This window comes from Aedes aegypti, chromosome 3 (genome assembly GCF_002204515.2).
Source record: "Aedes aegypti strain LVP_AGWG chromosome 3, AaegL5.0 Primary Assembly, whole genome shotgun sequence".
NCBI classification, from domain to species: domain Eukaryota; kingdom Metazoa; phylum Arthropoda; class Insecta; order Diptera; family Culicidae; genus Aedes; species Aedes aegypti.
The window spans coordinates 227,859,488-227,871,549 of record NC_035109.1 but is presented as its reverse complement, the minus strand read 5'-3'; the positions used below and the strand labels follow the sequence as shown (position 1 = coordinate 227,871,549).

At 35.6% G+C, this 12,062-nt stretch overlaps 1 protein-coding gene across 3 annotated transcripts in view; it reads right to left on the bottom strand.

The window, feature by feature from the left end:
• LOC5567302 (phospholipase B1, membrane-associated) overlaps window positions 1-12,062 on the bottom strand; it is a 96,996-nt gene that overhangs the window by 28,616 nt on the left and 56,318 nt on the right. For 2 of the 3 annotated variants that reach the window (XM_021851154.1, XM_021851153.1), the window contains exon 2: window positions 1,514-1,965. In XM_021851154.1, coding sequence (XP_021706846.1) covers window positions 1,514-1,817 — 304 coding nt within the window. In that variant the 5' untranslated portion in view covers window positions 1,818-1,965. The remainder of the gene's footprint in view (window positions 1-1,513; window positions 1,966-12,062) is intronic. The other variant, XM_001651691.2, reaches the window with a different exon arrangement.

Below are 12,062 nucleotides of genomic sequence, written 5' to 3'. Positions count from 1 at the left end.
CAAATTATAAGATGGACATAATTGTGACAGTTTAAAAAAGTATTCATCCACCTTAAAGTGTGAATTTTTGTAAAACTCTTAAACTGCCCATAACTGCATAACAGTCACATTCGACATTTTTGACAAATTGGAGTTAATACCATGGAGAGTCATCAAATGATAAATACTTTCGATCAACTTACTGAAATCTGTGGGATTGTTCTAGAAAATTCGAAAAAAATACCAAGTTGTTTTGTCACATTGGTAATTATAACCGCATAACAGTAACATTGAGATTATAAATGAGCCTCGTAATGTAACAGCAATGAAATTTCTACCAGAATTATTTTCTGACTATTCACCTAGTATGCGATATGAGTTGTACAAAATATCAGCCTCAAATAAGCACTTTTGAGTTCTTGGTAATTTTTAGAAATTTTAGTTTCCCCCCATACTGCCATGAAATGTACACTTGGTATTCCATTTACTCAAAGCCTACTTTTGTCGAATGTTACAAATATGCAGTTATGAGCAGTAAAGTGATAATTTAAAAAGGTCATATTCTCAACTATTTATTGAAAACTAAGTATTAGCTCCCGAGACTTTTTTTGTGGTACCTGTTAATAACTATTAAGAATACCTCATTGAAATTTTATATCAATATTCAAAAATTTTACTGCGATATTTAAGATCATTATTTCGCCCATTGTCACCCCCTAGGTCCAATGTCAAAGGTTTTGGTGCAAAGACCTTAGAAAGTTATCCAAAAACTTTTTTGAGTACAGATCTTATGATTTACAACTGTTACCTGTGATCACCAAAAGGTTCATAAACCACAATACCGATACAGACACATGAAAATATAATCTATCAGAATCAACGACCCTTCTTTGAAAGATTTTTTTGAGTACCGGCTTTTATATCTTCAAACGTAACCAGGCTTCTTTAAAAAGATTATGAACAAAGTTGATACCTATACGGGCTAATTAAATTATACTCTACCAAGATTACCGACTTCAACGACTGTTTTAAATTTTCAAAGAACTACTTGAAAAACAGATCATACAGATCTACAGCGTAACTAGTAATGCTTCAGAACATTGCGAACTAGAATTATAACTCCACATGCCGATATAGATAAGCTCTTCAAAATTTTAATTCAACGTCTATTATAGGTTACAACTCCGATATAAACTATCTTCTTGGGTTACAACTGTAATCAATTGGCTCTATAAGAGTTTATATTAAGATTTATACTCTCACAAGCTCATGACATTATTTTTCACCAAGTTAACGAAATTAACGTGCGAAATCTACCTTTAGAAAACTGCCTACATTACAACCACTATATTTTTTTTTTCATTGGGATGGGCGGAAACGGCTTAATCTTGCGTTTATTTATCATTTCAACGAATTGAGCCAGTTTATTTTCCGCAGTCGTAACATTGCCATCATTTATTTTAATAACATTTTACCAATTAAAGCCCTCTTATATCTGTTTCTTTTTATTGAAGCTTATTATTCGGTCACTCACCTGGCCGTAGCTTGTGTACACTATTCGGCGTTCGCCGGCTTCTTCCCAGTGAGACATTGCACGGAAATGGCAAATCGTCCGGAATTTTATCCTGCAGGAAGTGTCCACGTGTCCTCAGTCCCGTTCTTCCCACCATATTGAACATCCATTTGCGCATCGAATGGAACAAATTTCTCATCATATCACTATCCAGGGGGGATGTCCGATCGGTGATGTCCGCTGACCGTGTCCCCCCAATACTAAGCGTCAGCACAATTACGATCACTGGTAGCAAAAAACTTCGTTTCTTTATGACACTACTCATTTTCTTCTGCGGTTGTTCTTAATCACTATCTGTCCACTTGAGAGCACTACCGGTACAACGCATGACCACTCGCTACGCACGACAGAAGATGCAGATTACCTAAGTGACTTGTAGTCCGAAGTCCGATCGCAACTGAATTGAGATTTGCCTGTGTGGTAAGACGGAGGTAAAAAGCATACCTTAACAGTTTTGTCATCATCATTTGGCTGTAAGTATCTACCGTTGAAGCGTGTCGACGGTTCAGCCTTGGGCCCGCTTTGGATCATATTCGAACAGTCTCATATTTATCCGAAGACATCGATATCACCAATGACCCACATCTTTTCCCCAAATTCGCAGTCGGAACTAAGAGGATGTGGATGACTCAAGCAACGCTTCGCGCGTCTCACTGTTTACCTTTCTCTATTGGGCATTTCCAGCTCAAAACGCAAATCGTGTGGACTCTACTTTTTACGAATTTAATGCAATTTTGTACTTTCTGTAGAGGCTGTCAAATATGACACTCTCTATCATTTTTTTTAAATTGTTTTGAAAAAGGTCTTTCAATGGTACTCTTGGTCATTGAAGAAATGTAAGTATATAACAAAGACTACACGGAAAAAAATCTGATTCCTCAATCATGATTTACAATCCATGAAATTCATGAATTTGCTTCGATTTTTTTTTTTTTTATTTAAGAGGTTTTAAACCAGCATAGGTTCATTCACCTCTAGATTTGCTTCGATATGATGGGTATCAGGAAGACAAATCATGGTTTTCGGAGTTATAATCATGATTCTACATATGAGTAAAATCCAGAATGACAACACTAAGCGGTGCGATTTGCTTCAAGTCATTCGTATCGATTTCACCCTCATTTCAACACGACAAGTTGGTAGTGTGGTAAAACACGATACTCCCATTCAGAAGGTTCTTGGTTCGGACCTCGCTCTGACAATTTTTTTTTTGGTTCTCATTTTATCGAATTGACTGACAGAACTATAAATAGATCATAAATGGATGCGCTAGTCATGATTTCGAGCAATCAGCTACAATAACATAACGGTTGTTTTATTTTACGGTAATCTGACTCATGATGTCATGAGTCCGAATCATGATTTATTTTCATAAGATGAGAACACTCTGAAATCAGGGTGCATAATCATGATTTTGGGATCTGATTTCTACCCGTGTAACCAAATACACTAGACGGAAATTATGGTGGATGAACATTGAATATTAAATAAGCAGATTTTTTCAAAACTATACCTTTCCATTTTTTATAATTTCTCTTAAGAAAGCTGAAGCTTGAGAATCTATGACATTTGGTCGAAAGACATTTAGTCGAATAACATTTGGTTGAAAGTACATTTAGTCGAATGGACATTTCTTCGAATAGATATTTGGTCGAAAGGGTTAATCGCAACAGCATTTTGTCGCGCATACGCTGGGTAATTGAATAATGGAAAACAAGTATCAACAATTCTACAAACAATCTATATGCGGTTGGCAAAATTTTGTTATTCAATTTGATGGACCCTACTCTCTCGACATATTGATCAACCTCTTGCGTTTTTGACATTTCACGCTCTGTTTTCATTCAGGCATGTTCTGAGAGCCGATTTTTGTCTCCACAGTCAACTAGTCTTCCTTTACCCGATACATAGCACAGCGTAACAAAAATGACATTTTGCATGTCTTAAAGATCAAATTACGTGTCTCTAGTCGTTTTGGGGTTGCTGAGTCTGATGCCATTCTCAGAAATGTTCCAGCACGTCACAATTTTTTGCTACAGGTCGCCAAAGTTGTATAAAACACTGGTTTTATTGATGTTTACATAAAATTTAAAGTACAATTTATCAAACTTTTGTGTGATCTAATCAACTAAGCATGCAAAATAGTACCTAAACTTTCAATTTGGACATAATTTGGTTTCAATTGCAGGATTAAATTTAGTTTAAATCGATTTTTTTAACATGTTTGCTGTCTCCATACATAATTCTTCGTTTCTCTTAAATGGGAAAATACAATACATCTTTAAATCGTCAAAAAATAACTTTTCCGCATCGAAAGTATTATAAACTTTATTGATAAGTATTGTTGTACACATAAAGTTTAAGTTCTGTGGCAAATTAGGCGAATAAATTGCCTTACAAGCCGGCAAACTTGCATGCAAGTTGTCTAAAATAGTCAATTTTTGTATTTTCAACGGTCAATATCTCAAAAACTAGACGTGCTATGATATTTTTGAAAACGGCAATGGATTCAGCAACCCTTATTTAAGTAAAAAGCGGTATTTTGGTGCTTGAGACAAAAACGTGTTCCGCAGTGTAATAAGCACTATTTTCTCGTGTAATTATTCAAAGCTTCTAACGCAAACCCTGTTATCAACATCTGTCAGCAAAGCCAAATCTTTTCTTGACGAAGTTGGAAGCAGGAAGCCACAATAAGCCAATTGGCCATAAGTAGAGTTACCGACATTTAACATTGTTTTCGCCATAAAGGTTTTTTTGAAGCAATTTTTCCTGCCGTTTTATTCATGAATACCCACGTCCGTAAGCTGCATAAACCGGAATTCATAGAAAGATCCCGAGCACACTCTCCAAATACTTCCATCAGATGGGGATTAGCAGTTCATTATGAAGAATAATAATAAATAATAAATTCATAATATCATCATGTTCACATCGTTGATAATAAAATTACTTGAAAACTGCTCCTTCAAAGAATGACGACATTTGAAAAGAATAATGAATTGAAAAGAACTTTTTAGTACCTAGGTACTAGTTTTTTATTACATTAACTGAAATATTTAGCTCTAGTGAATTCATTCTTCTTCTTTCTGGCGTTACGTCCCCACTGGGACAGAGCTTGCTTCTCAGCTTATGAGCACTTCCACAGTTATTAACTGAGAGCTTACTATGCCAATGACCATTTTTGCATGTGTATATCGTGTGGCAGATACGAAGATACTTTATGCCCTGGGAAGTCGAGAAAATTTCCAACCCGAAAAGATCCTCGACCGGTGGGATTCGAACCCACGATCCTCAGCTTGGTCTTGCTAAATAGCTGCGCGTTTACCGCTACGGCTATCTGGGCCCCGTCTAAGATGGTTATAGCTTGGAAACATTCCTTCAATTTTTTATCTATTTTTTTATAACTTGAAATAAAATATTGTTGACATGTTAATTTGCGATAAATCTGGCAATCCCTTTATGAAAATGTGAATTTTATAACGATTTAACAACAAAAATTTTTATGTGTGATTTTTTTAAATTTTGGCTAGAAATCATCCTATAAAGAGATTACAGCAACATGAATTTATGGAATTCTAGACTTTTTTAGATTGCAGTACTTAGAATCTTATGTAAAATTCAAAAATTGCAGAAATACCTTCTCAAAGATACCAAAATAATTTCAAAACAACAATAACCGAATCAATTGCCGAATTTCAAATATTGCCACAAAAATCCCAGGAAAGCTAACAATATCCCAGAATTATTATAACGAATCTTAGTTGTCTATCGGAACCCCAAAATTCTGGAATTCCAAAGAAAATCAGAGGATCTTGAATGTCACAGTTCATACGTAAAGTTCAGTATTACATGAATAATACCTGAATTCCCACAAACATTGGAGAATTCCTGAGAAACAACATAACCATCGTAATGCGAAAATTCAAACTTCCTACGGTAAACATACCGGAATCTCAAAACTTTTTTTGAAATATCAGATTTTTTTTACGGAAATCTCAAAATATCTTTTGAAATATCAAAGCTTAAATTATTTTTCAATGATTTTCACTTAAATTTCAATGGTTCCATTCAATACAACAATCTCAAAGCATGAGTAGCAACCTCTAGTAGCAACCAGTAGCTTTGTAGTAAATGCTACTTTTATTCATACCAACGCGTTGTTTGTGGTATGTTCGAAAGGTGTAGTGAAGTGACACAAACATGTTCCACTTGTGTTCCACATGTAGCATTTACTACTGATTATGTAGTAAACTCAACTTTACTACATTTTATTCATACCGTCTAATGGTTTCCTTGATTATGGATGACACTACCTGTGATACCTTGCATAAATAAACCTTGGTCGACAAGTTATGAGTTCACTTGTTTTAGACTGTTGCACGGCTGGATTTTCATGAAAAATGGGAATCCAAAGAGATCAAGCCCGATGGTTTGCACCTGGGGTTGCCATTCTTGAAACTAGCAGTTTGTTTGATATTGAAGAAGTGGATAAAAGTTTGAAATCTTTGAAAACAACAAAGAGAGTTGAAATGAAATTTGCAGCCCACTGCTAAGTAGCCATGTTTTTGAAGTGAGCATTAAACTCAAGAGTAACTACTCACTTTGGCCAAATCATATCAACAATAATTTTCCATTTTGTCAAACTGTTTCCGATGTTACCATAAAAAACTTTTTCGTTCAGAATCAAATATATTAAGCGTTGTCGGATATGTGGAACTGAGATCAAGAAATAATTGGTTCGACGAAGAGTGCCAGGAGGTTTTGGAGGAGAAGAATACAGCACGGGCTGCAATGCTGCAGCATAGTATGCGACAAAACGTGGAGCGATACAGACTGAAGCGGAAACAGCAAACCCGCCTATTCCGAGATAAAAAGTGCCGCCTGGAAGAGGTGGAATGCCAAGAGATGGAGTTGCTGTACCGTTCTCAAGAAACGCGGAAGTTCTATCAGAAGCTCAACACATCCCGCAAAGGCTTCGTGCTGCGAGCTGAAATAAGCCGGGGCACTATGGGCCAGAAATTAAAATTTCGCGACAAAAGTCCAAAAACCTTTTTTCAATAAAATTAACTTTCGAGATGAATTTCTTATTATTGAGAACATGTGTGATTGTATACCAACTATTTTATTTGATTTATTACATCATTTCATTGCATTTTTTTGAGGTCAATTCTGTTTAAACTGGAAAACTTGATTTTCAGCCTATCATAAGAAAATTTGGTTTGAGGGGAAAAATTGCACGAAAAATTATTGTGTGTACATATTTGGAAAGCAAATTTAGTGGATTTCACGTGTCTGATATAAAAATAAAATTAATTTTAAATTTTAGCATTGATTTTACAATGTACTACTAACATTTACAATATTTTCACTATTTCATCTTAAAAGTTATGATATTCCACAGTATTCGGCTTGCAACCAGTTTGAGGTGGAAGCCTAGACTCCATTCTTTCATATGCTACCAAAAGTTTTTGCATATACTTGCGGATGGCCGAGATTCATCGATTCAAGTGCATGTGATAATTTAGTCGTTTTTTCAATCCTATATTTTAAACCTCACATCTGTTCATACAATCAGCCAATTAAATAAGTTTGATTGGAATGAAAACAACTAAAGCACTTATAATCAACTACTTTTGAGTAAGAGTCTGTTCATGAGCTAGGTGACATTCAGAAATCTAGGTTGAATCGGTTGAGAAATCGCAAAAAAAACTTGAATTTTCACATTTTTTTTTTTGAGGCCTTGTTTTTCATGGTTTGATAAGACTATAATAATATAATATATCTATATAATATAACGATCTAAGCGTGGTTTCTGGACAACTTCCAGGTAAAGATAACGTAGTTTTGAAGAAATATAAAACGACTGAAATTGGTATATGTCTATGTTTTTCAACAAATCGCAATGACTTAAATTCAATTTAATAGAAATTTACTAAAAAATTTCTAAAAAAATCATACAAACCCTACTGGTTATTTTCAGTTAGGATTGAATCATTGGTATAATATTTTGCAAAAGTTATAAAAATCAAGAATAAAGATCGATAGCTTGCCCGTTTTTGGAAATTGATGGTTCAATAAGAGTGAATTGATATTTGCTAATAGATTATAAAAGAATTCAGCTACCTACTGAGCTATCTTCCTATACTAAGTTTGAATATCATAAAAAAACACAGTATAAAAGATAAGAAAAATTTAAAAATTACAAGACATCACCAAATGGCCAGGTCATAGTGAATCAATGAGGAAAAAAAGAAAAAAAAAATCATTTGAATTGCTGCTTTAAATTGCTGCCAGAAATATCGGCAACTTAAGCGTAATGTTGTCGGGTCAATTTTAGTACTTTTATTATATGAACCATTCAATTGTACATAGACGAATCATCTAATTTCGTTGAAAGGAAATGAAAATTAGGAATTCTGCTGAATTTGAATAAAACATAAAAATATACGAGATCTGCACAAAAAATCATGATTCTCATATATGAATTTTCTGCACGTAATGATAAAATAGAGCTCATAAGCTGACGCAAATCGGATGCTCTGATGTTTTCATTGATGCGTTATGTAAGGCCTCCATTGCAGCTAAAATATTTCCGACCATAATGTTCCGAAAGTGAATTTGATTGAAATGCTTCCTACAATGTGAAATTGTCACCTTTTAAGACAGCATAGCATCTACAAATATGTAATTCATAATACTTTTTTGTAAATGCTTAATGGTTTCATGGCTTTGTCATAGTTTATGTAAAGTGAAATTTATGCATTATATAGTTCTAATAGTGCAAATGATGAATTATACGCAAATGTGCAGTGAAAAACAATTAATATAATAAATCAACAGTTATCAATGCAATCAAAACAACTATGACTTCATGATCACATTTTTCAGACTTTCAGCTATCTTATAGTGTATCTTCAAAATACACTGAAATGAATGAATTAGATCTTTGAAATGTACAATGTATTTTGTAATATGAGAAGTGAGCGGATTTGAATTAATACAGCCTTTATTAACATAATTTCCAAATAATCATAGTCCTTACAAAAATTATCAATTGAATTAAAAATGTATCTTAGTCATCCCAAACACATTTTTTCATGTTTTCTTAAGTTAGTATTACTTTCAGGTTGTTTGTTGATCATTTTGAAGGTGTTTGGAATTTTGTCGCGAAATTTTGATTTCTGGCCCATAGTGCGGGGTAAGGATGGGAGCATCTTGACGGGCGGACGCGAGGTGATCGAAAGGTGGAAGTAGCACTACGATGAACACCTGAATTGCGCAGAGAACACAGGTACAGAAGGTCATGACAGCGAAGGCGACGGCTACGTCAGCTCAGCGGACAGTGGAAACCAACCAGCTCCCACGATGAGGGAAGTTAGGGATGCCATTAAACAGCCCAAGAACAACAAGGCCGCTGGCAAGGATGGTATCGGAACCGAACTCATCAAGATGGGCCCGGACAGGTTGGTCGCTTGTCTGCATCGGCTGATAGTAAGAATCTGGGAAACGAAGAAGGGCGACAAACTGGAATGTGAATGGGGGTTTGGGAGTCAAAAACCCCTCCAGAACCGGAGTAAATATAAAGCTTACCAAATACATTTTTGAAATTCATCACTACACTTATATCAAAAACGAAGCAGACTTCTGAAGAGTTAAACAAAATCACCAGCAAATTGTTTTATTATAAGGTAAATAAATGACTAAATTCTCTTGCATATTCAGAAAAACGAACAAAAGGCTTTTGTAACAAGTTTGTGAAACATTCAGCTATTTTGGGATGGCTATTTTACGAGTAGAGAAAATTTCACAAATTAGTTTTCATATAATGAAAAAAAAAAGGTTTTTTATTCTGAAGATGGTTGCTAAATTAAAAAAAAAAAACAAAGTTTATTTATATTTTTTGTTTACACTTCGCATATTCGAATAGTGAAATGCAATTTACTTGACATTCCCTTAAAAGAGCTATTGTGCTCACTGGAAAATGTAAAGGAATATTAATCTCTAAAATTTAATGTAGTACGATAAAGAACTAGGATGCTTCCGTGATTGACTTTGGCATGAGGGTATTTATAGGGTAAACAAAAACTTTTCTCTAAGAAGCACTTCAATATGACGCATATTGTGGCCGTAGCTCTTAAAACCCCTCCGAAATGAATCAAAACTTCGAATAATACAATCTGGCTCCCTATTTTACCTTTGAATTGAAATAAAGAAAAGATGAATAGATTTTGAAGATCTCACATCCAATAATGATATTCCAAGCTCCTTGCGAGTCCAAAAAGTTGGGGTGGGTAATGTCTATTACATTACCGCGGGGTTGACGTAGAACTACGATGATTAATAATTTGATTTGTCAAGTGTATGAATTTGTAAATGTACTAGTTTTGTGTTTTTATTGATCGAATGAAGTTTTCAGAAGTTAACTCTTTTTGGACTCATTTTGGTAGTCCTGAAAAGAAACATTTGTCGTTCTGTGGTTCCGAGAACCAGTGTTTGGTGTTCCAGGAATAATGCCAGATGATTGAATTTGTTTGTTTGGTCGTTGCTTCCTTGTGTTGCTTGGTAAGTGAAGTAACCCGCGACAAACCAACATATACCAATTGCTGATCCTGGCTTTTGTCATAGTCGTACACGGCCTCGGAGAAAGTTCCACCTTGCGACTTATGAACAGTAAAAGCACAGGCACTAACCATCGGAACTGAATACGTTTGTATTTGATTATGCCGCACAGTTTGAAAGTAAAATAAAAATTCTCTATACAGGAGTGAAATTGGAATTTCAAAACCAAGAGCCTTACGTTGGCATGAAATATTTTGAACTCTTATAACTGTTTGCTGGTTTAACGAAATTCCTTGAATGGCACCTCAATTGAAAGACAAGACATCGAAGGGTCATGTCGTTTACTTACTGAATAACACATACCTGTCCAAATAGATTAATAACTGTTTTAAAAGAGAACGTTGATTTCAAGCAAATTTATAAATAGGGGTGCTAGAGGAAATTTGACGTCATTTGCTTTCCATTCTCCGCTTGGATCGCATCTCAGCAGGCAACAGATCGTCTTGCTCTGACCGAGCGTGCTTCTCAAGCACAGACATCGATAGCGAAGGACCTCCCCGTTTGTCTTGCTTCGCTCAAATCAAACTGTCGAGCGAGCGAGAGAAGAAGAAGAAGAGGAAGCAGTCCACAGGTGAATTTGCGGTCGAACTGTGAACACGAGCGGGCAAGTCATTCTCGCTTTGTGCTTCACCGCTTGTTTGCGTTCACCCAGCCATCGTCATCGCCGCCATCATCAGATTTCGACTTAAGCCTGGTGATCCACTACCTGTTACTATTGTGCGCCATCCACGCCACGAAACTTTCGGTTCGTCGTATAAGCAAATAACTTGCTCAAATTTATACATTTGAGTTGAGGATTCCCCGTTTGACCATGGCAATCAACTGATAACATCCCGCAGTTTTATTTATCTGTAAGAGCATCAAAGCAAAACAAAGCCATCGGCCCTTTTCAGGACCATCAAATTAGTGGAAAAAGAGTTAAAAGAGAAATATTTCCGACTTTATATATGACTTCTTATAATCCTAAATCAATTTCACAGCTTCATACAACATTTCATTTGTCATGAATAATTTATGACTGAACATTTTGAGACTGTAATCGCGGACGCTGCTGCAGTGCCGTCGGGGTGAGTGCTCAACATTCCACAACAATTGTAAAATAGAGTGGCATTTCCAACAGCGTCTTTGATGTTCCATATTTTATGAGAACACTTTGATTAGCACAATTATCACATGTAACAAAATTGCGACATATTAAGAATGCTTTTGAAAAGACATTCTCATTGAACAATTGTAATAATGTTGGCACCCATGGATCAAAAATTTACCTTCAAGATAAAGAAAACTATTGATTATCAATAGCTCGTATTGAATATTTAGGGAATGTCAACCCTTCCAGCAATTCATGTTCGACCAATTTCTCACGCATTAGCATTCTCCGCAATTTTCAAGTAATTCTAAGCCCTACACATTATTGGCACATACCCATTTTCCAGATTGGTCGATCAGAAAGCGAAGAGCACAAAAGGGAGGAGCAGGAGGGAGAGCATCATCTGCTATTCTGAGGTTATAAAACATGCTTCCTTCGTCGGATTCAGTTTCATTCCAATTCCTCTTTCGAGCTGGTAAGAGCTCCTCCGAACTTGCTCAGCGAGAAGTACCTCGCTGCTAGAAATCTGCTGAGCTGTTAATCTTCAAGCTGCCAATCCAGCATCTGGTTTGTGAAATCGCTCAAGATTTCTAGGTTGACCGATCCGCGCTTCTAGATTTCGACTCGTGGTAAACTCGTAGTCACAGCACCCAAGCTCAATCGGCCCTTTTCAGGGCCAACATACGTTCATAAAAGGGTTTATTGGATGATATCTACTGATTTATCTATAATGATCTAAATATCGCGGTATACTACAATTTGGTTCACATAATTTAACCCACATAATTACATGAATTTGAG